This window comes from Dendropsophus ebraccatus, chromosome 14 (genome assembly GCF_027789765.1).
Source record: "Dendropsophus ebraccatus isolate aDenEbr1 chromosome 14, aDenEbr1.pat, whole genome shotgun sequence".
NCBI lineage: Eukaryota > Metazoa > Chordata > Amphibia > Anura > Hylidae > Dendropsophus > Dendropsophus ebraccatus.
The window spans coordinates 40,400,224-40,425,621 of record NC_091467.1 but is presented as its reverse complement, the minus strand read 5'-3'; the positions used below and the strand labels follow the sequence as shown (position 1 = coordinate 40,425,621).

General features: G+C 43.9%; 1 protein-coding gene across 2 annotated transcripts in view; it reads left to right on the top strand.

Moving 5' to 3' along the window:
- EPN3 (epsin 3) overlaps positions 1 to 22,411 on the top strand; it is a 52,886-nt gene extending 30,475 nt beyond the window's left edge. Inside the window, exons 4-10 of one of the 2 annotated variants that reach the window (XM_069953241.1) lie at positions 431 to 514; positions 1,926 to 2,030; positions 4,724 to 4,856; positions 18,104 to 18,283; positions 20,390 to 20,455; positions 20,577 to 20,789; positions 21,866 to 22,411. In XM_069953241.1, the coding sequence (XP_069809342.1) occupies positions 431 to 514; positions 1,926 to 2,030; positions 4,724 to 4,856; positions 18,104 to 18,283; positions 20,390 to 20,455; positions 20,577 to 20,789; positions 21,866 to 22,245 (1,161 nt within the window). In that variant the 3' untranslated portion in view covers positions 22,246 to 22,411. Of the gene's footprint in view, positions 1 to 430; positions 515 to 1,925; positions 2,031 to 4,723; positions 4,857 to 18,103; positions 18,284 to 20,356; positions 20,456 to 20,576; positions 20,790 to 21,865 lie in introns of both variants that reach the window. The other variant, XM_069953240.1, reaches the window with a different exon arrangement.
- Positions 22,412 to 25,398: the final 2,987 nt, after the last annotated feature.

Sequence of the window (25,398 nt, the reverse complement as noted above, 5' to 3'; positions counted from 1 at the left end):
GGTTCAGGTTTGAATCGATCCGAACCCGAACATTCGGTATTTGATTAGCTGTGGCTGCTGAACTTGTATAAAGCTCTAAGGTTGTCTGAAAAACATGGATACAGCCAATTACTTTATCCATGTTTTCCACATAGCCTTAGGGCTTTATCCAAGTTCAGCAGCCACCACTAATCAAATGCCGAAAGTTCGGGATCGGATCAACTCGAGCATGCTCCAGGTTCGCTCATCTCTAGTGATAATGTTTAAAATGGGTTTCTTGTAAAAGCAGAATGTGGATTAATTTTTATGCATACAATATAGAATCATTAACAGCTTCTGTGGTGTATTAAATTTCCTGTTTCATTTAACCATTTATGCTATATAGTCTTGTAATACGGTATTTGTTTTAAATGTCTAACATAGTTATGTAATGTATTTCTTTTGAATAAAGAAAGTCCCATCAGCCCCAGATGATGAAGAAGAAGAGACACAGCTGCAAGCAGCACTGACTCAAAGCAAAGAGGAATATGAAAAGGTAATTATTTAATACAGCAAGTTGCCTCCAGTCATACATGTATTTACACATACCATTAATAGGCTACAGCCACATGAGAATGGTTTCCTCCAGATTTCTATAAAGAACACATGACATCTGAGAACAGGGTAGTATAAAGAGTCATTTTAGCTGATTTAGTACAAATTTAAATGCATAAAATGTTTAGTGTGGTTAGCAAGAAAATAAAATGTTGTTGAACTGGTCCATGATCACACTAAGCTGGAAGCGTTTTATGTAGGTAGACACATTATTGTTATGATTAATTTTATGAATGTATGGATGCTTCACTCATTGTTTAGCAATGACTATTCCATTAATAAATTACAAAGTTTTTTCTTCCCTTTTTTTATTTAAAACAAATCTCCACATTTTATCAACATGTTTTTAGGCCTTATAACACTTTTTGGCTGGTTTTGTTGACATCATTTTGTTCAACCTGGGCACCTTTTCGGGGTCAGGGCCAGTGTCAGCACAGAGCTTACCCGGGCAAATGCCAGGGCCCACAGAGGGAGAGAGGCCCTGTGTTCTTATGTTCAGCTTGCTCACTGTAGTGCAGGGCTCAACATCAAAAGACACAGGAGACAGAGCAGGACCTGCAAACTGTGAGAAAACTATGAAGGACCTGATCACATAACCCAAAGGTCCTTAACCTTACAGTGTGGAGAGCAGCCGGACAGAGAGGAAGAAGGAAAAGGCTGAGCTGTACGTGCTGTGTGTCAGTCAGTGTCTGTGTCAGACTGTCAGTCAGTCAGTGTTAGTCATTCAGTCAGCCAGTGTCAGTCAGTATCAATCAGTCAGTGTTTGTGTCAGTTATGTGTGTTTGTGTATGTTAGTGGTGTCTCAAGTGATATAGTGTGTAAATGATGGGTGCATAGTGAATGGCTGACGGGCCCGCTGAGGCTCTGTTGGCCGAGGGCTCGCAAAAACCTGGAGATAGCCCTGCTCTGGGTAAAACCATAAATGGAGAAATTAACTGTGTGTGGACTGGAAATAAAACACCTATACTCCTGTTTGTTAAAATGTCCATCAATATACATTATAGGCTAACCTTAGGTCTCTATGGGGGACATTTATGAATGGTCCGCCCGTGGCGTACACCAAGGAGAAGGTGCAGATTCACCCCTTCTCCCTGTCGTACGCCTGCCGTATGCCCCGCTCACCCAATGGGAAGGCTGGGGGAGCTCAGGGGGGGGGGGGCGTGACAGGGTGGGAGGAGGCAGGGCCTTCCCCCACGCCTCATTCATCATGATTCAAATCTACACCTGCAGGTGCAGATTTAGTACGCCATGCGCAGGTTCAGGCGCCCGGCTGTACTTGTACACCGTTCTTCATAAATCCCCCCTATGTGTCTTGTTTCATAAATGGTTCTGATAGTTTGCTTTTTATTTAGGAACAACATTATAAACAGGGTGAAATATCATTGATTGAGAAGGCTTTAATCGAGACACATTTGACAGGGGACGATGATCAGAAGGAACCTGTGAGAAAAAATGAGGTAATGTTACATCTGCCTGTAAACTCATGAACACTGATCTGCTTACAACATTAACACCACCTGTAGAGATAAGCAAACATTTCAAAAGTTTGGTTCGGCTCAACTGAACCTAAAACCAACAGCACTAAAACAGCTAATCAATTGCAGGTGTTTTAGTGTGATTCAAAAAAGTTGCTTTAAAAAAATCTATACGTACCTGTCCATGCTCCCCTGGTGTCCTTCTTCTCTGGTGTCCGGTGTCCACCGCAGCCACCAAATCCCTGTTCAGCCAATCACTGAGATTAGACAGCGCCACTGCCAGTGGTTGGCTCAGAGTGACCGTCACTCAGCCAATCACTGGCCACAATGCTGCCCTGTCCTAGTTGGCCAGTAACTGGCTGAGCAGGCTGTCACTCTCCTGCACAGCCAATCACTGACCGGGCTGTCACTTTTGAGATTAGCTGAACGGGCTGGAAACAGCTGAAAACACTGAAGACGCAGAGGAGAACACCTGGGGAGAGTTTCCGCTTTGTGGCCACTTTTGGGTTCTGGGGTCATGAGCTTTTAAACTGGGGGTGGAGTGGGAGCCATGCGGGTGTGGGTACCTTATTATTTTTGATCATCCCCTACCTGGGCATATAGCAAAAAAGTTCCCCTGCCCCAACAACCCTTGGCATGTTGTGGCTGTCTGGTTTATCACTATATATATATATATATATAACGTAGCTGCAATGCAACTTTTGAGATAATTTTGATTCTGAGTCTCTGTAGGGTTAAACTCTGAATTGGCAGAGTTTTACTGCTGTTTGCTATCATTTGATATACAGGTACTGACATATGACTAGTCTGATTTATTTTAAATCCAGTGATGGCCATGATACATTTGACTAATGGGAAGGTGTACAAGTTATACATGCTCATTCTGTACCCAGTCAGATACTTAATCCCTGCCGTGCACTGAGATGATCTTATTATACAGAAAGAAAAGCAAGTGAACATGGCTTGAAAATTTTATGTATATCAACCAAGTTTGTCACTATAGTGGGATGTCATGGGAATTTTGTTTAAAGAGCATGTTTCTGGATTTTTCTTTTACGAATCAGGGCCAGATACTAGAGCATGTAGAACACACTGCTCATGCAAACACACTTGCTCATCAAGTCATACATGTTTTTAAATCATGTTGTTAATATAACAACTGGATTTTAACAGAAGTTTATGGAAAAAAAAAAGACCACCTGGTCCATTGATTCTGCTCTTATGTTATTTTAACAGGGTGGTTGGGGAAGAATTCATATTTAGCCATGCTGCGGGGGACATGACAGCAATGTATACTTACCTTTCCCCCTTCCCCGCTGCTTCTGGTTCTCAAGGTGCCCACTCTGCGCCTTTGTCAGCATTTTGCGAAACAGCCACTCATGTGCTGCTTCCATCGGAAATGGCTACTCAGCATAGAGTCTTTGCTAACCACCCATTTCCTATGGGAACAGGGTGTCATTGCAGAGCAGGCATCCCAGGAACCAGCAGTGGCAGGGGAGCAGGACAGGTAAGTATATTATTGATATGTCTCCTCCAGCACGCATAGAGTTCATTAACTTATGTATAAGCAACACCCATTATTTTTTATCAACATATGAATATAGATGTTTATGTTAATTGAGCTATTTTGAGTCTACTTGTACATAAGCCATAATTAGAATAAAAATAAAGTCAAAATAGCCTGACTAGTTTCTGCTATTTAGGGAGCAACAGAAATTTGGATTAAGATTGGAGTAAATTGTGCAACACCAATAATAAACTGGTTGGTGTTTGCCCATATTCCAACATATATATCCTACAAATTGATCAACACCACAATAAAGTACAGAAACAATTCATCTTTATGGCACAAATGTAATAAAATTTTTTATATAAAATCACATACCTCACTGGTTACTATATAGACAAAGAGTACTGGGAGACACAGGGAGTACTGGTAAAAAGACACAGGGAGTACTGGTAAAAAAGCCAGGCCACAATAGTTACACACCAGTATGTGGTGTCATAACATAGAAGAGAATTAGATTTCATAGTACTCTGGCTCCATTTGCTGGATACACACAATAATGCATGTGGAGTTATTAAGGTGCTTCATGCATATCTGTGACTACCTATAGCCTTTACACCGACATCACAGAAAGCAAAAGCAAAACAGCACTAACAAAGCCAGGAAAAACCCAAAAGGTAAAGAGAGACCAGAAATAATAATACAAAAATAAGGAAAACACATTATCACTGTTGCCTTACCCCACCAGTATCCATGGGACCCCTGGAACCGTCATCCGACACGTGCTTCACACTTCTGTGCTGTTGGTGTTAGCCCATATTCCAACATACATTAATATTTCCTTTATTTTCATTCTATTGTCATCATGCCCTTCTGGAGTGGGAGGTCTTTCCTTCTCTCTAACCACAGCAGCACACTATTATGTGCCAGTCTAGTAATAAAATTGATCTCCAAAGTGCAAAGCTATCACAATCGCTTAATTATCAGCTGTAATTTGCCCAAAATCTTCTTTTTCTTTTTGCACCTCCAGACCCTTGTGTGTTTGCCTGTTGCACCTTCAATGTGGAGATCTCTGTAATTGGGAAGTGGAGATGTTTCATTCATGATAGTAAGAGTAATTTGTTTGCATTTGTTGTTAATTCATTTCCCCCTAATGTTCCTTTTCCAGACACACATCTATGATCTCATTGATATATTTGGGCCTCCACAGCCATCTGCTTCAAATATCTGGGATTCCCAGGTTTCCAGTTCTTATCCACCAACAAGCACCGGCTCTATGTTTCCAGTCTGGGGACCAACAAGTAAGTGGTAACATATAGTAAAAGACCCACACAACTGCTGCAACCACTGGAAGAGACTTTTATATTATCAAAAGACTCTTTATGGACCAGTTTGCAGTTGTCCTGCCTGCTCAGCCAGCTGCCTCTCAGAGGCATGAATGTCTGGTTATAGAGGTAGCCAAAAGGTTAGTGCCTCATAAGAAGCGTTAGCCATGACATTGTCCAAAGAGACCCGCAAATTGTAGGAGAAAGTGCAAGGCCTTGAAGATCCTTCCAGAAGGAACAATGTGTAAAATGTGGGAGACAGTGGTTTAGAAGATCCTAGCAAAGTTATGTGCGTCCAACATTCCATCTCTATTGGGACTTAACCATAATTGCAAAGTGGGGAGGTGTCCCATCCAGCTTTACAGCAACATTCACAACTGCACCAATTTATCCTCAGATAAAATAGCAATAAGTCGCCCCTCTCCACCACCCAACAAAAATTGGAGTGGTATGCACCTCAAAAGAAATGAGATCCTCAGATCCACAGATACTCTTTGCCTGACATTCGACAGGGTCTGTGGTCTTCTGATGAGACTATGACATACATGACTCATTTCATGTGCTCCTCGGGTGACTTTTTGTCATGTTTGGTGTACGGTCCTAAAGTGGATATGCCGTTTCAGCTGAAATGAGCTTAGTCTTGCTAGTATTAAAGCGATTCTGTACCCACAATTTGACCCCCAAAAACCACTTGTACCATCACGTAGCATAGCTGCTTTTAATCCAAGATCTGTCCTGGGGTCCGTTTGTCAGGTGATGCAGTAATTGCACTAAAAAACTACTTTTAAACTTGCAGCCCTGTCTCAAATTGGCGTGGCCTAGCATGTGTGTATGCCCTAGGCTTGCACCGTCTCTCCCTCCCTCCTCCCCGCCCTCTTCATCATTAGGAATGCACCTGGGCAGGATTTTTTTTATTCATTACCTGTCTAAACACTGCACAGGTGCCTTAACGATCCGGCATATGTGCAGTGTTCACACAAGTGATGAATAGGAGAAATTGTTCTAGGGTTGTTCCTAATAATGATGAGGGCGGGGAGGAAGGTCGGAGGGGTGTTGCAAGCCTAGGGCATGGGTACTCTAGGCCACACCAATTTGATACAGGGCTGCAAGTTTAAAAGTTGTTTTTTAGGACAATAACTGCATTACCTGACGAATGGACCCCAGGACAGATCTTGGATTAAAAGCAGCTATTTGACGGTACATGCGGTTTGGGGGTTCAGATTTTATTTTTGCCAGTGTTCTATTTTACTGATGCTAACACACATTTTTCAAGACTGGTGTACGAGTATGCCAGTCTTAAATAAAGCCAAGACCCCTTTTCTCGTGCCAGATTTACTAAGAGGTGCCTGCCTCTTTGTACAGCAGGCCGGCCCTGTGCCTGATGCAAGTTAACCTAGAAACAAAAATTATGTCTAAGATAATGGCTAACTGACTAGCCACTATTATGCTTGATCTTATTTTCCCTGCTCAGCCAGGGATCTATTAAAGGCTGAGCGGCAGCAAAGAAAGCATTTGACAATGTGACCTGGGGATTTCCCTGGCTCTTTTTTTTTGTCCTATGATTCACAGAGACATAAAGAAGAGCTTGATGTTTAGAGACATGATGAAAGCCTGGCAGCATAGCCTTAAAGTACTTGGTTTACCTTACTTAATGAGCAATCATCTAGATCATCTAGCATCATCTCAAATTTCCTCAGGAGGGCAAGAACCGGCATTTATCCATTGGAGAAACGTGGGAGTTAAAAAGGCATCACACTTAAAGGGGTATTCCACCCAAAATTCTTTTTGCATTGTTGAATAGCCCACCCTCAGCTTGATATATCGCTCAAAGCAAGTAATTACCTGTTCTGAGCCATTTTGGGGCTATTTTTCCCTACTCACACCCTTTGGATGCAACAAATGAGCTAAGCAGAGTCCACTTGCTCAGAGTCTCGCTCCTTCCTCCTAGCCCCCACCTTCTATAAAGTGGATCATGTGTCCTCCTGTCTCTTCAATGGGATGAGTTATTGATTATAACCCTGCCCACTGAAGAGATGGAGGACACGTGACCAATTGACATCACCTTCAATGGGCCTTGCCCCCCATCAAATCCCACATTACCTGCTCGGCACCCCACCTCAAGTCCCCAGACCTTGACACAACAATGCCGCCACTACCCTGCAGAGCATTGTCGCAGCCTCCTTCATTCGCCATCGCCGATCATAGGGGACAGTGCCCCCCTCAGCTGCCAACTCCTTTCCTGCAGTGTCGGCATTCCCCCGCCCCCTCAGCTGCCGTATCCCTCCATTTTCCTGTGCTGCAGTGGATCTGAGTGACAGTCCTCCCGCCAATCCCCCCTACCCACTTACAGATTACAGCGCTCCCCCTCAGCTGCCATCTCCCATCTTCTGCGCTGCAGTGGATCTGAACGCTGTCCCCTACAAGTTCTTCTCTGCTCACAGGGCCCCCTCAGCCGCCAGCTCCCTCCCGTGCTGCGGTGGATCTGAGCGACCCAGAGCCCTCTCCCCTTCCCTGTCTTTCCCCCCTCTCTCTCTATCTGCCTTTCACTACAAATCACTACCAATGTTTATTATAGTGTCAACTGTAAAAAAAAAATGCAAGGATGTGTTGCATGAGTATTGCAAGGAGGGGTTGCATGAATATTGCTAGCAGGTGTCGCATGAGTAACTCCAGGAGGTCTTGCATGAGTAGTGCCAGGAGGCGTTGCATAAATAATGCCAGGTGTTGCATGGGTATTGCCAAGAGGTGTTGAAGGAGTATTGCCAGGAGATGTGGCAGGAATAATTCTAGGAGGTGTTGTCGAGTAATGCCATCAGGACCGTTTTAATACATTGGTGGGCCTGGTGCACAGCCCTCAAGAGTGCCCCCCCCCTTCCCTTTCGGCACATGGTATAATGTACTGAATTTGCCCCCCCCCCACACTGTATTAAGAGCCCCAATACATACAGTAGTTACCTTATAACACTATTTCCACCATACAGTGATCATATATCACATGAAAACTGCACTGAACAAAACAAAGATATCACCAATGATAACATTACATAATACCGCCACACCATGACCCCTTCACTACAACCCTATAACAGAGTTCAGTTACATCCAGTGACGTACCAGGGACGTCTTCTTCGATCACAGTCTGTCACCTTTTCTTTTTCTCTCCATCCAGCCTGAGCCACCTTGAAGTCTTCTCCTGGCTGTGTATCGTCTCTCCAGAATCTGCCAGACAAATACTGTATTTTAGGCTCCAACACATACAGTAGTTAGGTCCCTAGTAGTTACACCCCTCCGTACCCCTATATAGTTACACCCCTCTGTACCTCCATAGTTTTAATGTGTCCCTGTAGTATATAGACCCTCAGTGGTCCTCCAGTTATATACAGCCCTCCTGTGCGCTCCTCCATTAGTTTATAGACCCCCCGTGTGCTCCCCCAGAAGTATATAGCCCCCCGTGCGCTCTCCCCTGTAGTATATAGCCCCCCTGTGCGCTCCCCCAATAATATATAGCCCCCTTTGCTGTGCACTCCCCCAATAGTATATAGCCCCCCTGTGCTCTCCCCCAATAGTATATAGCCCCCCTGTGCTCTCCCCCAATAGTATATAGACCCCCTGTGATCTCCCCAATGGTATAAAGCCCCCTTGCTGTGCACTCCCCCAATAGTATATAGCCCCCTGTGCTCTCCCCCAATAGTATATAGAACCCCTGTGATCTCCCCAATAGTATATAGCCCCTTGCTGTGCACTCCCCCAATAGCATATAGACCCCCTGTGCTCTCCCCCAATAGTATATATACCCCCTGTTATCTCCCCAATAGTATATAGACCCCCTGTTATCTCCCCAATGGTATAAAGCCCCCTATGCTGTGCACTCCCCCAATAGCATATAGCCCCCCTGTGCTCTCCCCCAATAGTATATAGACCCCCTGTGCTCCCCCCAATAGTATATAGACCCCCTTTGCTCCCCCCAATAGTATATAGACCCCCTGTGTGCTCTCCCCAATAGTATATAGCCCCCCCGTGCTCTCCCCCATAGTATATAGACCCCCTGTGCTCTCCCCAATAGTATGTAGCCCCCCGTGTGCTCCCCCCATAGTATATAGACCCCCTGTGCTCTCCCCAATAGTATATAGCCCCCATGTGCTCTCCTCAATAGTATATAGCCTCCTTGATGTGCACCCCTGCCCCCCCGGTGTGCTCCCCCTCCCATATAACATAAAAAAAACTATTATACTCACCTGGGTCCACGCGTTCCTCTTCTCTTCCCTCTTGTGGGAAGGCTGCACTCCCCTTACCCTCGCCCCGATGCTCCAGTGACGTCGGGCGCCAGAAGAGAGTGCTGCCTCTTGTGACCGCAGGAAGTGCAGGAAGGGAGCCAATGGCGCTCTCTCTCTCTGTCAGTACCGCTGCTGTTGCTGAAGCGCAGCGGCGGGCGAGGGGGCAGCGGCAGACGGGGGGGACCTGCAGGGGGGATGGGTAAGTAGATTACACGTGATTGCACATGCATCATGTGCCCTCTGGTTAAAGCGGCCCTGAATGCCATCAGGTGTTTGAAAGTATATAATACTATAATTTTATAATGATTTGACTAAGTACTATTTCAGGGATTGGTCTGCTCTGTCAGGGCAGCTCTCTTTCAGTTGAAACTTCAGTTGAGCAGTAAACACAGAAGCAGGATTTTTGTGTCCATTATGGTCTATGGAAGGGGTAGGGGCCAAGGGCGATGAGTGAGCAACTTCCCAGACCAGCACTGACCTTTCTGACCTGTGAATCCAGCATTTTATGTGCCCAGACAGTGTCTAAACTGCACAAGCTGGCTCTATTCTCTTCACTTATCCCCATCAGCCCCCCCCCATAGATTATAATGGACACAGCAGAGCCCGCCCTTACTTTGCTCCTCTGTAATGAAGACGACTTTGCCTAATGAGCAGATAAGAAGTGAGGGGCGCTGCAAACCTGTTTTTTTGAGTACAGAAAGAGTACAGAGGCTTTTTTGCTTACTAAAACCCTTTAAAGAGTTCCTTGAACTATTGATTTCTGAAAAAATATTTTAAATGACAGTTACACTTTAAACTAAGTACCAAGTGAAGGGTCTGAATGTCATTGCAATATTAGTTTTTCTTTTTGAATATATGAGCAAAGATTTATAACATCCTGTATGCCATTTAACATTTATCACTTAACATTTTTCATTTAGAAGGTATTGAGTGTAGAATGATTAAGGAAAACTTTTTAATTTTAGCCCAAGGTCACAACTCACAACATAAGATATGAATAAGTGAAAGGGTCTGAGGACTTTCCAAATGCATTATATATGAAATTGCAAGATTTATCTGTACCCATAATAAAAAGATACAAATACACAAGGCCAGCCTTAAGGCCCTTTTCCACGGAACGACTATCGGCCATACTCGGCCGTTATCGGCTGTTGCAGCCAATAACCGTCCCGTGGAATAGGAGGCAAAGATCAGCCGACATGAACGTTGATTGTTGAAGTCGTTTGTCTTTCAACATGTTAAAAGACTAGAGATGAGCGAACTTTTCAAAAGTTCGGTCCGACCGGACTTTCGTATTTTTTCGGAAAGTTCGGTTCGACCGAATTTCAGATTTCTTCGGATTTCATAGTTTATAGCATCTATATGATACAGGGGTAGTGTATTTGGTTGAATTTAGGGCTCTACATGTCAGTAACATCATTATCTTTTTGATATCTCAAAGTAAATTTTTTTTTTTAGACTTTAATATTCACCATTACAAGGTCTATGCAGGAAATTCACCATTACATGGTCTATGCAGGAAACTCACCATTACAGGGTCTATGCAGGAAAAAGGTCACAAATGCAGTGAAGGAGCAGCAGTAGTCATTGGAGGCCAGTGGAGGTCCAGCAATAGTCATTTGAGGCCAGTACAGGAGCAGCAGTAGTCAACATGGAGGACAGGCAGGAGCAACAGTAGCCAACGTTAGGCCACGCAGGAGCGGCAGTAGCCAACATGGAGGGCAGGAAGGAGCAGCAGTAACCAACATGGAGGCCAAGCAGGAGCAACAGTAGTCAACATGGAGCGCAGGCAGGATCAGCAGTAGCCAACAAAGAGGCCAGGTAGGAGCAGCAGTAGCCAACATGGAGGACAGGCATGAGCAACAGTAGCCAACATGGAGCCCAGGCAGGAGCAACAGTAGTCAACATGGAGGGCAGGCAGGATCAGCAGTAGCCAACATGGAGGCTAGGCAGGTTCAGCAGTAGCCATCATGGAGCACAGGCAGGAGCAACAGTAGCCAACATGGAGCACAGGCAGGAGCAGCAGTAGCCAACATGGAGGCAAGGCAGGAGCAGCAGTAGTCAACATGGATGCCAGTTAAGTCCCAGCAGTAGTCAACATGGAGGCAAGGGCAGGCACAGCAGTAGTCAACCTGGATGCCAGTTAAGGCCCAGCAGTAGCCAACAAGGAGGCCAGGCAGGAGCAGCAGTAGCCAACATGGAGGCCAGGCAGGAGCAACAGTAGTCAACATGAAGGGCAGGCAGGATCAGCTGTAGCCAACATGGAGGCCAGGCAGGAGCAGCAGTAGCCATCATGGAGGACAGGCAGGAGCAGCAGTAGTCATCATGGAGGACAGGCAGGAGCAACAGTAGTCAACATGGAGGGCAGGCAGGATCAGCAGTAGCCAACATGGAGGCTAGGCAGGTTCAGCAGTAGCCAACATGGAGGACAGGCATGAGCAACAGTAGCCAACATGGAGGCCAGGCAGGAGCAACAGTAGTCAACATGAAGGGCAGGCAGGATCAGCTGTAGCCAACATGGAGGCCAGGCAGGAGCAGCAGTAGCCATCATGGAGGACAGGCAGGAGCAGCAGTAGTCATCATGGAGGACAGGCAGGAGCAACAGTAGTCAACATGGAGGGCAGGCAGGATCAGCAGTAGCCAACATGGAGGCCAGGCAGGAGCAGCAGTAGCCAACATGGAGGCAAGGGCAGGCACGGCAGTAGTCAACCTGGATGCCAGTTAAGGCCCAGCAGTAGCCAACATGGAGGGCAGGCAGGATCAGCAGTAGCCAACATGGAGGCCAGGCAGGAGCAGCAGTAGTCAACATGGATGCCAGTTAAGTCCCAGCAGTAGTCAACATGGAGGCAAGGGCAGGCACAGCAGTAGTCAACCTGAATGCCAGTTAAGGCCCAGCAGTAGCCAATAAGGAGGCAAGGGCAGGCACACCAGTAGTCAACCTAGATGCCAGTTAAGACCCAGCAGTAGCCAACAAGGAGGCAAGGGCAGGCACACCAGTAGTCAACCTAGATGCCAGTTAAGACCCAGCAGTAGCCAACAAGGAGGCATGGTCAGGCACAGCAGTAGTCAACCTGGATGTCAGTTAATTCACAGCAGTAGCCAACAAGGAGGCAAGGGCAGGCACAGCAGTAGTCAACCTGGATGCCAGTTAAGGCCCAGCAGTAGCCAACAAGGAGGCAAGGGCAGGCACACCAGTAGTCAACCTAGATGCCAGTTAAGACCCAGCAGTAGCCAACAAGGAGGCATGGTCAGGCACAGCAGTAGTCAACCTAGATGCCAGTTAAGACCCAGCAGTAGCCAACAAGGAGGCATGGTCAGGCACAGCAGTAGTCAACATGGATGCCAGTTAAGGCCCAGCAGTAGCCAACAAGGAGGCAAGGGCAGGCACACCAGTAGTCAACCTAGATGCCAGTTAAGGTCCAGCAGTAGCCAACAAGGAGGCAAGGGCAGGCACACCAGTAGTCAACCTAGATGCCAGTTAAGACCCAGCAGTAGCCAACAAGGAGGCATGGTCAGGCACAGCAGTAGTCAACATGGATGCGAGTTAAGGCCCAGCAGTAGCCAACAAGGAGGCATGGGCAGGCACAGCAGTAGTCAACATGGATGCCAGTTAGGACCCAGCAGTAGCCAACAAGAAGGCAAGGGCAGGCACAGCAGTAGTCAACATGGATACCAGTTAAGGCCCAGCAGTAGCCAATTATGAGGCCAGTGAAGGCCCAGCAGTAGTCAAGATGGAGACCAGGGCAGGAGTAACAGTTGTAATGTGGTGGCATAAGCAGCAGAAGTAGAATAATGAGGTCCATGGACAGGCGAGAGGTAGCAGGGCAGCAGGAATGGTGGAATGACCAGTAAGGTCTAGTTCACATATAGGCCATAAAAGATGCAGAAAAGGTCCTACATCTTGGTGACAACAGGTCCAAATCCTACTCTGTGGTATCAGGAGCAGGTGTCACAAAGTCCTTATCTATCCATGTGGTGTTCATTTTGATGAAAGTCAGACGTTCCACACTATCACAGGACAATCTGGTTCTCCTGGGACTGACAATATGACCTGCTGCGCTGAAAACTCGGAGAGGATAGTATGTCCAAAGCAAATTCAGCGAGTTGTGACCAGACATCTGAAGACACTAGGATATGCAGTGGAGGAGGGTTCCCCAGTGGTCATCTGCTTGTCCCGTCTACGCTTCCGACTTGTTAGTTGACTACTGCTGCCTGTCTGCTTTTTAGTTGTGGCGGGCCTGCTGGCGGACGGATTCCCGGTTGACGAATCCGTTGAATAAGCCAAATCCTGCCATGGATCCCATGTAACATCCGCATCCTGTTCCAGAATGATGCTATCATCCTCATCAGGTTCCTGCCCAGCCCTCTTTCATCTACTGCCTACTGCCCTCCTGCCAGGCCTAACATGGGCCTGCTCTGATATCGCCTCCGACACAGATATGCCCTGCACATGATTGTCCCCTGTCTCTTCCCCCACGTGCTCATCATCATCAAAGAGCAGTTGGCTGCTCATAGACGCCAACAGTTCCCTTGGCGGCGGGTCAAAAGTTAGCGGAATGTTGCTGAGGATGTCAGATGGAGGACATGGGGGAATTGCTGCATGCCCGTGCCAAGTCAGGGTCGTGCCCGAGGTACCCACAGATACCTGGCTGGCTGTCTCACTACTCATCCTTGTGGACGTCGAAGTGTTAGCCAGTCACTCCAGGACTGTGGAATTAGACGTGTGGACACGACCCTGGTGTGACAAAGGAAGCTCAGGCCTGCCACTGGACCCTCTTCCTGCACTACTTCCTCTTCTGCCGCTAGAGCCAGACTCTCTGCCCTGTCCTCCGCCTGAAACGATTTGTGAGGTTTCCTGCTGCCGCTGTGCCATGACTTTATATTCAAATTATGATTTCTACACTTGGAAGATGAGAACAGTACTTTCTGTAATATATAGGACTTATATATATATATATATATATATATATATATATATATATTTATAGCACTTTTTTAAAGATATAATGCTATACACCTGAACCAGGTATTTTTGTCTCTCAGGATAAGACGGATGTGATATACACACTTTCAATCAGTAGGGTCCAAGTATAGAAATGGTGTATATATATATGGCACTTTTTTAAGATATAATGCTTACACCTGCACCAGGTATTTTAGTCTCTCAGGATAAGACGGATGTGATATACACACTATCAGAAGTATAGGACTTGTATATCTGTACTGCACGTTTTGGTTCCGTGCACCCTTTGCTGTCCTATGCCTAATCGATCTATCTTTCGCCCTCTCTATATTTCTCTCTCAATCACTAGATGTTTCTCCTCTCCGCTTTCCTAATCTTTCCTTTCCTTTCCCACAATATCTTCTCAGTAGTCTGTAGTACACAACAACAGCAGCTTGCTTCCTCTCTCTCTCTCTCTCTCTCTCTCTCTCTCTCTCTCTTCCTCCACACACTGCGTGGTGCGGTCATGTGACCGCTCCTTTTAAAGCAATACCGACGTCACACAGGGGGTGGGCTAGTACAAGATCCCTGCTGAATGGATGTGTTCCGGGCATCATGGGAAAGCGCTTTTCCTGGCCGGAACACTTCCTGCTTTCTGGAATGGCAGCTGCCATTTTAGAAAGCAAGTAAAAAAAAATCGAAGCGGATTTCCAAAAATCCGAACCAGACCCCATGCCGGCCGAACCGGTTTGCTCATCTCTATAAAAGACAAATGACTTATATAGCAGCGATCTGTTGCCACCACTCCGTGGAACAGGAGCTGCGGCAGCAGACTGCCGCTATGACCCATGGGCTGCACGGACCATCATCGATCACCCGGGCAGCCCCCCCCCCGCAGCTTCCCCCGGCCCTCCCCGCACTCACCTGCTCGCTGCAGCCGCATGTAATAGCGGCAGCAGCGAGCTGGGAACGAGGAGCAAACGAGCGCTGACAGCGCTAGTTTGCTCCTCAGAGTCGGGCCGTGGAATACGGCCTTTAGGCTATTTTCACACAAAAGTAGGTAATGGTAAAATACGGCCATGTTTTATATATAATAGCTTGATTGAGGTCCGTAATTGATTATGACTGTGCAAACAATGAGCAGCTTTTTTTAATCTACACTCCAAATTACAGGCATAATTCGCATTTTGTACATGGTTTTTGATGCCAAAGAGCCCCAATAGTCACAATAGTTTAGCTGTTTTAGTGTAGTTCATTTATGGTTAGGTTTAGACCGAACCTGCCGAGATTCGGGTTCATATGAACCTGAACTCTCGGCGTCTGATTCCCGCTGTCTGCAGCCGGAGGACCGACTGGAAAACTGGGACACAGCCAAAGCCATAGGCTGTATCCCAGTTTTCCAGGAGATCCTCTGGCTGTATTCACCCTCTTCACGGAGGCTGCAGACAGCGGGAATCAGATGCCGAGAGTTCAGGTTCACCAAAATTTGGGTTCCCTGCCGAAATGAACTTTCAAAAACGGTTTGCTCATCTCTACTAATGGGTAAATAATACAGATGAGCGAACCTCGAGCATGCTCGAGTCGATCCGAACCCGAACGTTCGGCATTTGATTAGCGGTGGCTGCTAAACTTGGATAAAGCCCTAAGGCTATCTGGAAATCATGGGTATAGTCATTGGCTGTATCCATGTTTTCCAGACAACCTTAAAGCTTTATCCAAGTTCAGCAGCCCCCGCTAATCAAATACCAAACGTTCGGGTTTGGATCAACTCAAACCCGAACCCGGTTCGTTTATCTCTAGTAAATAACACTATTCTGTACACTGTCTAAGTTCCAGTGGCATATAGTACTAAAACAAAGAAAGGACAGAGAAGTATAGAGTATATAAATCACAGTGCACACCAATAGGATAGAATTAAAATAGCTTTATTAACCCGTCTAACAAAAAACTGATAAAAACAATGAAAATGGTATGAACGGCAACAGCCTCATTATGCAGGCTGTGCTACACTACTACAAGTCTTGCCACATGCATGCCTTTACCTGAGAGGACTATAGAGCAGACCGTCAAAAAGATGCATAATGGTGTATCACAAAAAACTGACGAAGCCACAACGTGGTGGGGATAGGCGTAGAGTTTCCTCTCCACTACTACATGGGGATATAGACTTATCAGGTGGTATTTGTCTTTATTGCATGTTATAATGTTATTTGATTTTTTGTGATACACCATTATGCATCTTTTTGACGATCTTCTCTATAGTCCTCTCACTTAAAGGCTTGCATATGGCAAGACTTGTAGTAGTAAAACTATTTTAATTCTATCCTATGGCTGGGTTCACACTATATATATTTCAGTTAGTATTGTGGTCCTCATATTGCAACCAAAACCAGGAGTGGATTAAAAACACAGAAAGGATCTGTTCACACAATGGTGAAATTGAGTGGATGGCCGCCATATAACAGTAAATAACTGCCATTATTTCAATATAACAGCCGTTGTTTTAAAATACCAGCAAATATTTGCCATTAAATGGCGGCCATCCACTCAATTTCAACATTGTGTGAACAGATCCTTTCTGTGTTTTTAATCAACATCTGGTTTTGGTTGCAATATGAGGACCACAATACTGACTGAAATATACGTAGTGTGAACCCAGCCTTATGGTGTGCACTGTGATTTATATACCCTATATTTCTCTGTCCTTCCTTTGTTTTGATCCATTGGTATCATTCTTTAGGTTACACAGTAGCACCCTTTCTTATTATTGTACATACCTGTGGTGCCCGCTTTGCTTTTTTTTTCATTCATATAGTACTAAATATTACTAATACTAATATACAGTGACCTAATGATAGCTCCATGCATAAAGTAAACAGATAACTGTGTCTCCTATCCATAGGGTAGGGAATAACAAGCTAATAGGTGGAGGACAGACTGCCGGGACCCCCACCAATCCAGAGAATAGAGACACTTTCCTGGACTTAATGGAGCGTGCACTGCACCGTTGTGGCTACCTGGGCTCAACTACATTAATTCTATTTGGACTTTCAAATGTTTCTGAGCTGCCCCTTAGAGAATGAATGGAGCACAAGCTGAAGTGGCTGCTCAGGCTCAATGTAAGGGAGATTGTGTCCCTGTTCCCAAGGGATAAGGGCTAAGAAGCTGAGATTGGAAAATCCCTTTAGGGTACCCAGACATGTACCGGATTCGCAGCGGATTTTACGCTGCGAGCTTGCAACGAAATCCTCTGCGAGTCCGAGTAGTGTGAAGGTCTATGGGGTTACATATCCGCAGCGGAATTTTCATTCCACAGCGGATATGTAACCCGGCCGCTTTACCCCCCCCCCCCCCCGACACCCACAGCCCCCGGCCTGGAGTATATATTACCTGCTCGGCGCCTCGGCTGCAGTGAGGCTCCCGGTTCCCTCGGTCCCCATCAGCCAATCAATGCAAGGCAGTACTGATTGGCTGAGCAGGACCGACGAGAGCTGGGAGCCTCACATGCAGCCGCGGCGTCAAGCAGGTAATGTATGCTCCGGGCCAGGGGCTCCAGGCGGCGGGGGGTTAAAGGGGCCGGGTTACATATCAAAAGTGGAATGAAAATTCCGCTGCAGATATGTAACCCCATAGACCTTCACACTACATGGATTCGCAGCGGATTTCGCTGCAAACTTGCAGCGTGAAATCCGCTGCGAATCCGTTACGTTTAAAGGTACTCTTAAGGTTCAAAGTGGTCTGAAGCATCTCTACAACTACACAGGCCTTATACATGCAGCCTCCTGTCTATTACGGTAATCATCACCTTACATTCTTGAATATAGGACTTCTCTCATGCTCCCCTTTCATCCAACACACTTTAACACATCGAACACCCAGTGGCTATACAGTTTTAGTCAAAGCAAAGTCCTCATCGCACCATACATGTATGATGGCAAACTTATTTGTGACCGAATGCTTAAGCCCCATACCAAAGATTTATGCTTATATTTGTCTTCTAATTTCAGATCAGAATTCAAGTGTAGTCACCTCTCTTTTACCATGGGATACAATTCCTCAGAGTCCTCAGTTAAAATCTGATAACATAGGCCAAAGTATTATTTTTGGCTCTGATGAACCAACAAGCTGGCAAGAGCCACAAGTTGTAAAGAGCCCGCCATCTGATCCTTGGGGCGATGCCAAAAACAGTAAGTATGCACAATCTACTTAAAGGACAAGTATTTAGTAAAAATGTTTTTGTGAAAGTAAAAACATTTAATTTTAAACAGACTTTAGTTTGAAAATGTAATGAAACCAGTGTATTTTGTTCTTTTTTAAACTTATTTTAAAAACTCTAAAATTAGTATTATATAAGTGCAGTTAACACAGAAGATGGCTGATAATATCCCTATTTAGGGTGAATTCACATGAGGCAAATTTGATGCAGAAATTTCTGAATGGGGTTTGTTTCCATTGTTTGTTTTTCTCATAAAGCTGTCCCATTTAAATAAAACAATCTGATTTTTAGTCAACGATTTGCAACAAATCTGCAATATGTGCATTTATCCTAAAGTAATGCATACAATAAAAAATATATACAGATTCATTAAAAAAATCATGATGTGCTAGGCTAGGTTCACACTGCGTTTTTGCATCCGTTTTACTATATCTATTTTAGTATGTATTTTATTTTAAAGAGGTTATCTAGTGCTACAAAAACATGGCCACTTTTTCCCCTACTCTCGTCTCCAGTTCAGGTGTGGTTTGAAATTAAGCTCCGTTTACTTCAATGGAACTGAGTTTCAAAACCCCACCTAAACTGGAGACAAAAGTGGTGCAAAAGAGGCCATGTTTTTGTAGCGCTGGATAACCCCTTTAACATACAGAAAAAAGTGGTCAACCACAGCTTTGTGTATGCTAAGAAAACAAAATTAGATCTGTTTTATTTATAATGTAAGTAATTGGAAAATGGATCTTGCAGTATGGCATACAGCAGCATTTATTTTGACCATCCGCTTTTGCATCCATTTTTTCCCTTTGATAGTGGGTTCACACGTACTGGATCCGCAGCAGATTTGATGGTGCAGATCCGCAGTAGATTTGATATTAATGTAACTAAATAACTGAACACAGCATCAAATCTGCGCCATTAAATCTGCTGCAGATCCTGTATGTGTGAACGCAACCTAAGGCTAATTTCACACTACGTTAATTTTCTATTAATCACGGCCGTTGTTGCCGAAGTCGGCCTTAATGTCAATGGTTAAACGGACAGTAAAAAGCTGTGTGAACTTAGCCTTAAAGCAATACTTGTAATTTGTAATATTTTTCGACATGTCATCAGACTTGTCAAAACTTTTTAATATCAATGGAGATCTTCTGTGATCCTGAGAGAGAACGCAGTAGCATGCATCTCTTCTTAGCTGTCAGATATTTGTCTGGCCAGAGAGTGGTGGGCTTTCTTCCCAGCTGTATTTCAGGATTGCAGCAGGTCTAAGCAGTGAGAATGTCCTTATGCCTTTCAGTAAATCCAGAAAATCTGAGTCTGCCCATGCATCAGCGACAGAAATCTAAGCCAGCTCAGATTGCACAGGTGTAAATTGCATCACAAAGTCAGATATGTGCAGCACAGACTTTTAAGTCACTAAACTTCAACAAAAAACTGGGTTTTCACAAAAATTCGGTGACTCTGGAACGCATATTTAGGGTGCCTTCACACACACCGGATCCGCAGTGTGAAATCCGCTGAGGATCCAGTGTGTGTGAAGGCACCCTAAATTTAAGTTCCAGAGTCACCGAATTTTTGTGAACCCCCATGACCTGCTCCCCGCTCCTGCTTGCTTCAGGGGTTCCGAGCATCTGCTGGTCCCGCTCAGCCAATCAGTGCGCTTCCCCAGTGCTGCCGTGTAATAGGTAAGCGAGCGCTGATCTAGCAGATTAGTGCTAGCTTACAGCTAATGTCAGGCCTTGTAGTATGGCCCTAAATTTGCAGCTTTGGATCTTATCTGGATATGATTCAGGGAGGCCTTTCATAAACTGTTCTCACTGCACTAGAAACAGTGGCGCTTCTGTCCATGACCTATTTTTATTATTGCCTATTGACAATTAATTCCATTTTATTACAGCCTATTGACAATTAATAGCCGATGCAGCCCAGGGGTTGTTTGTCTGCAATACAGAGAGAGATAAATGTGGCTGCAATATGACTATGAAACCCTAAACATATATCTGCTAAGACTGTAGAAATTAAAAATTTTTTTTTTGTATGTTAATTCATCTAGGTCTAGATAATCCCATCTATGATATATTTTCAGCACCGCTTTTAACTGCAGACAAAGATGTCAAACCACCATCTAATCTAAAGACAGAAAACTCATTTGGTAAGGTATTCTAATTCAGCTGCACAATGTATATCGTTTTTTACATTATGCTTAACTGTGACACTCTGAAAAGTTACTATAGTTACTATAATCTATACATTGCTATGTTTCTGTTCTACAGACTTGGACCTCTTTGGAGATGCTTCACCTACTCCTAAGCTGTCTGTAGACAGTACTGAGCTAGAGGCTGAAGAACCCATCCCAGATGCCAATGTCAAACCACGTAGTAATACTCCTGAGTTATTTTTGGAACCTGCTGCCCGTTCCTTAGTAAATCTAGATAGTCTTGTATGTTATGGAGATAGTGTCAAAACCAAAAACCCCTTTTTTTCTGGTAAGTAGACATTTGAGTGCTTCAATAGTAGACACAAAAACAACATGGAGTAAAGGAGTATGCAAGCAAAGCAAGGGGATCACATAAATAGCTAAGTGAAAACAGAAAAGGAAATAACAACTATAAAACTTATGAGCCCAAAGAGCCTATGGAATAGGCAAATAGAACAGACATTTTATAAAAAAAAGAGGTGAGACAGAAAAAGAAAGAGAAAGATGCTGCAATGAAATCTAAAGGGGTAAGGTAACAGTGTTAGTAATGCACAATATAATTTAACTATAAGTCTAAGTCTCCTTTGAGAAGTTTGGACAATAGAGTCTAAAACTCATGAATCCCAAAGTATTCACACTCTGAGTTTTTTTTATTATGTTACTGCCACAATATAATGAATTGATATACTAGAAAGGAACAGGTAAAGAAGGCCTCTGGATGTAATGTCAGCATGTAAGAGAATGTTAGATATGGCTATGTGTGAATGTGTGATATGACGGATATGTGAATGCCCCCTAACCCAGTGATCCTTTGTGAGCCCAGCAAATGCTTTTGTTAAGATGTTTCAGTGATGCAAAGACCTTTGGACATTAGAAATCTATGAAACAAGATATATGAAAGTTACCATGTGTCTTCTTGCACTAACAGCTATTTAATGGGGTCAGCAGTTTGAAATGTGAATCGCCTCTGACCGTTTCATTTAGGGTGGGGTCATATTGACTTTTTAAAACAGTCTCAGTGCATAAATGATCCTTATCAGCCAAAGAATTCTTATATGTGGGGCACTTCAGTATTCATTGGGATTTGGAACGAGACAAAAAAAGTTGCATACATCCATTTGCATATGTTTAGTAAATTCCTCCATAGGTCTTTACTGAGAGTCTCAGTGCACACAGAAATGATCTGTAGCTGCAAGTGGCGGTACAGAGTAGGCTGTATATCTAGCATAAGACATTATATAATGGTATCTCTTAGCATAAGCCAGAGCCCATATTTTCTATAGGCAATATTATGTTCTCACTGATAACCATAAGGAAATTATTTATTTATTTTGGGCTAACATATTTCTTTGAATTTTCCAATAGGTCTCAGGGAACCATCACCTACCAACCCATTTCAGTATGGAGACCAAAAACCCTCTCTCAACCAAATTCGAGCTGCCTCCCCATTGCCAACTCCGGGAACACAAATGCCAATCCAGAATGCCAGTCTTTTGCCAATTAACTCAATGGACACTGGAATCAATAATTTAAGGACCATTTCTCCGGTGCCAGGAATTCCAGTACCATCCACCATACCACTTCCAATGCCCCTTCAAAGTTTCCCACCTGCCGTCAGCCTTTACCCCTCATTGAATTTCCCATATGCTCCAGTGGTACAGATGAATCCGATACCTGCTGCTTTGCCTCAACCGATATTGCCTAACCTCAATCCTGCACAGCCGTCAAATAATCCCTTCCTCTGATGGAGTGAGGTTTATTGTCTTATATGTAGACGAGAGCTTCACTTATTTTAGTGTACACACTCAATGACTTCTTGTAACAGGGATAACAGCAATATAATCATTCTGTATTATTACAGCCTACAAATTATAAAACAATTTATATTTTCAATACAAACAAATCATAGTTGTTGTTGTGAGTTTAATTATCTCTAAAATTATGTTAGTTTTTTAATGCGTAATAATTATGAATCTGGGTCATTGCTAAGTGGAAGGGAATTATTTAGAACTATGAGATTTAGGCTAACAATAATTGCCTGTCAAATTGCTATTATTACCAAGTTTATTAACATAATTGCTGAATCACTGCAACAATCATTCTGCTGGACTGAGGCTATTTCAAAAAAAGTTTTTGGGTAGATGGCAGTGTTTAAAAACTTCTTGACTTGGCTGGTCCCCATGAGAAAACATGAAAAGACTAATTGCATAATCTAGACCAGCTTTAGTCCATTAGTTGGCTGCATAACATCTAGAACTTTTGCAAATGAAATAAACAGAACCTTGGTTATTTTAGGAGGCTATGGTTATATGAGTACGGTATAAAATACAGGCAGTAAAATAGGGTTTAATGGTGGGAAGCCTAAGTAATCATTTCAATGGCTGGGCCACAGTAACAAAAAGTTGGCTGCACAATAAACTCAAACATAAAATAAATTCAAAAGGACCTCTAACAGTTTAAACTCCAGACCCTTAGATAAATGCCGACATCAGAAACCTAAATAAATTCGGACCCAGATCGCTAAATAATTCCAGGCATCAACCAAGCCCTTAAAAAATGTTGAGCCCAAATGCCTAATTTAATTCAGACCCAGTCCAGACCCCAAAATTGAAACCCAGATCCCTAAATAAATTTGGGCCTCTAAAGCAAATTCAGTCACCAGTCATATCCATAAAGGTATTATGTAGTGGTATCATTGATAATATCTTTCTGTTTTGTTCTGTAGCGTTATGGGGGCAATACGAAATCACTGTATGGTGATAATATTTATTTGATACATAGAGATCCGTCTTGGCACTATTAACTCTGCAACACTGTGTCTCTATCCACACTGCAGCTCATCGGGATGCCAATATAATATGCCAATATAAATGGTGTTCTGCAGACCTTTAATACAGCATACACATGTAGTCCTTAAAAGACGAAATTGCTGCAGCACAAACTGGTAGCAAAACCGATTTATTCCATTACATGTTGGTGGATACAAACAGGCTAAATAGTTTCACGCTACAACATGTGCTTCCCCTCGGCCATCATCATCATGGCCTGATGTTTGTTTACATCCACCACCATGTTTTTGCATCCAGTTCGTGAGTGCCGCAGTGTTTTCATCTTCTAAGGACTACATGTAATATTTATTGGCAACAATGTTACAATATAACTATGTATGTATTTATCATATAAGAAGTAGTGAAAGTTGCTCAAAACTTATCTCTTATTTTATATATTTAAGATACGCCAGGAAACGTGATCCCAAACACCAATGTAAAAAAAGAATAGAACCTGTGGGTCAGGATAGTACAGTGTTCCCTCAACATACAATATTAATTGGTTCCAGGGCGACCATTGTATGTTGAAACCATTGTATGTTGAGACCAAAATACTATGGAAAACTGGCCCAGATAAAGAGCAGTACAGGACATATAGTATCAAACTATACTCTGGAGAATCACTACTAGACAGTCAAATTAGTGCAGGCATTTCACTAATACTGGGGTTTTTACCAGTAAAATGGCCAGTTTCATTGGTTGATCTAGTTCACATGTTCTGCAGATCCTAACTGTAGAAAGGACTGTAGATAGCTGAGCTGAGCCTCGGCGCTGGACTTGTTGAATACACTTTTCCGAAACCAATTGTATTAATATTAAAATAACTTGTTTTATTGAGCAACGCGTTTCGGCGACGTGCTGCCGCCTTTATCAAGCCATCGGTGAAGTGTATTGAACAAGTCCAGCGCCGAGGCTCTATCAGCTATCTACAGTCCTTTCTTCATGTTCCTGTGAGCGACGGCATCGAGATGGGAACCGTCAGCTGCATACTGAATGCCTGGCTGCGGACTTTCTAATTAAGCCCTACTAGTTTTGTGCCTATTGTTTGCACAACATCAGAAGGTTAGTTTTTTTCTTGCAAAGCCTATTTGCTCCATTTTATATCCTGAATACTGCACCATATGAGCACCCCTCTGTGTCATTTATGTTTGTCCGTTCTTTGCTCAGATCCTGACTGTAGCATTGTATATTGAGTCTGGTCTCCAGTTACGATGGTCCAGAAAGGACCATTGTATGTTGAAAATATTGTATCCTGAGGCCATTGTAAGTTGAGTGAGCACTGTACTCTGTCCTATTAATCAGTCAGTCAGCAGTCAGTAGTCATGTGTTTGGTCGTAAGAAAATCCGATGATTGCACATATTTAAATGGAAAAAAACCCAAACAAGTCATACCCACAGCTGGTATAATACAGTATGTACATGTATTTATAAAGCATAACCTAGAACCACGTTTCCTGTTTCTGTCACAACTGCGTAGCGTCTTCAAGAGAGATCATATAGGGTAAAATCTTAGTAACATATTTGTACACTACAGTATTATTGTGCACATAATGGTCCGGGGGGGAAGAGGGGATGCCAAAAAGATTTCTGGCCAGGGTTCCATCTACCCTAAGGTCAGCCCTCGATCAACCTTGCTTCAAGTCTTTAATGATGTTTTGAACTGGGTAATTCACCCCTCTTTGTATCATTTTTAATACAATTTTTATTCTTTAAGAATTGGATGAACCTTCCGTGGACCCATCTCCTTGTTACACTTGGATTACAAAATACTGACCAAACTGATAGCTACCCATCTGAACAACAATTGGAAATTATACAGTGATCAATAAGGCTTGAGGAAAATGTGTGCCCTGGCCTTCAATTTCATGAAATGACAATATCTATATCATCACCTGCTAGGGGGAAGCGACAGCAGACTGTTCTAAATTTGATCTGTCTGGTGGACAAACCCCACACTGCACAGGAGCTGTGGGCAAGCATAGAGCATCAGACAGACAAGGGGTTGCTGCTGCTCAAATGAAACCCTGACAAGTTGGTATGTAACGGGTGAAATCTGGTTGCCGCTCTGGA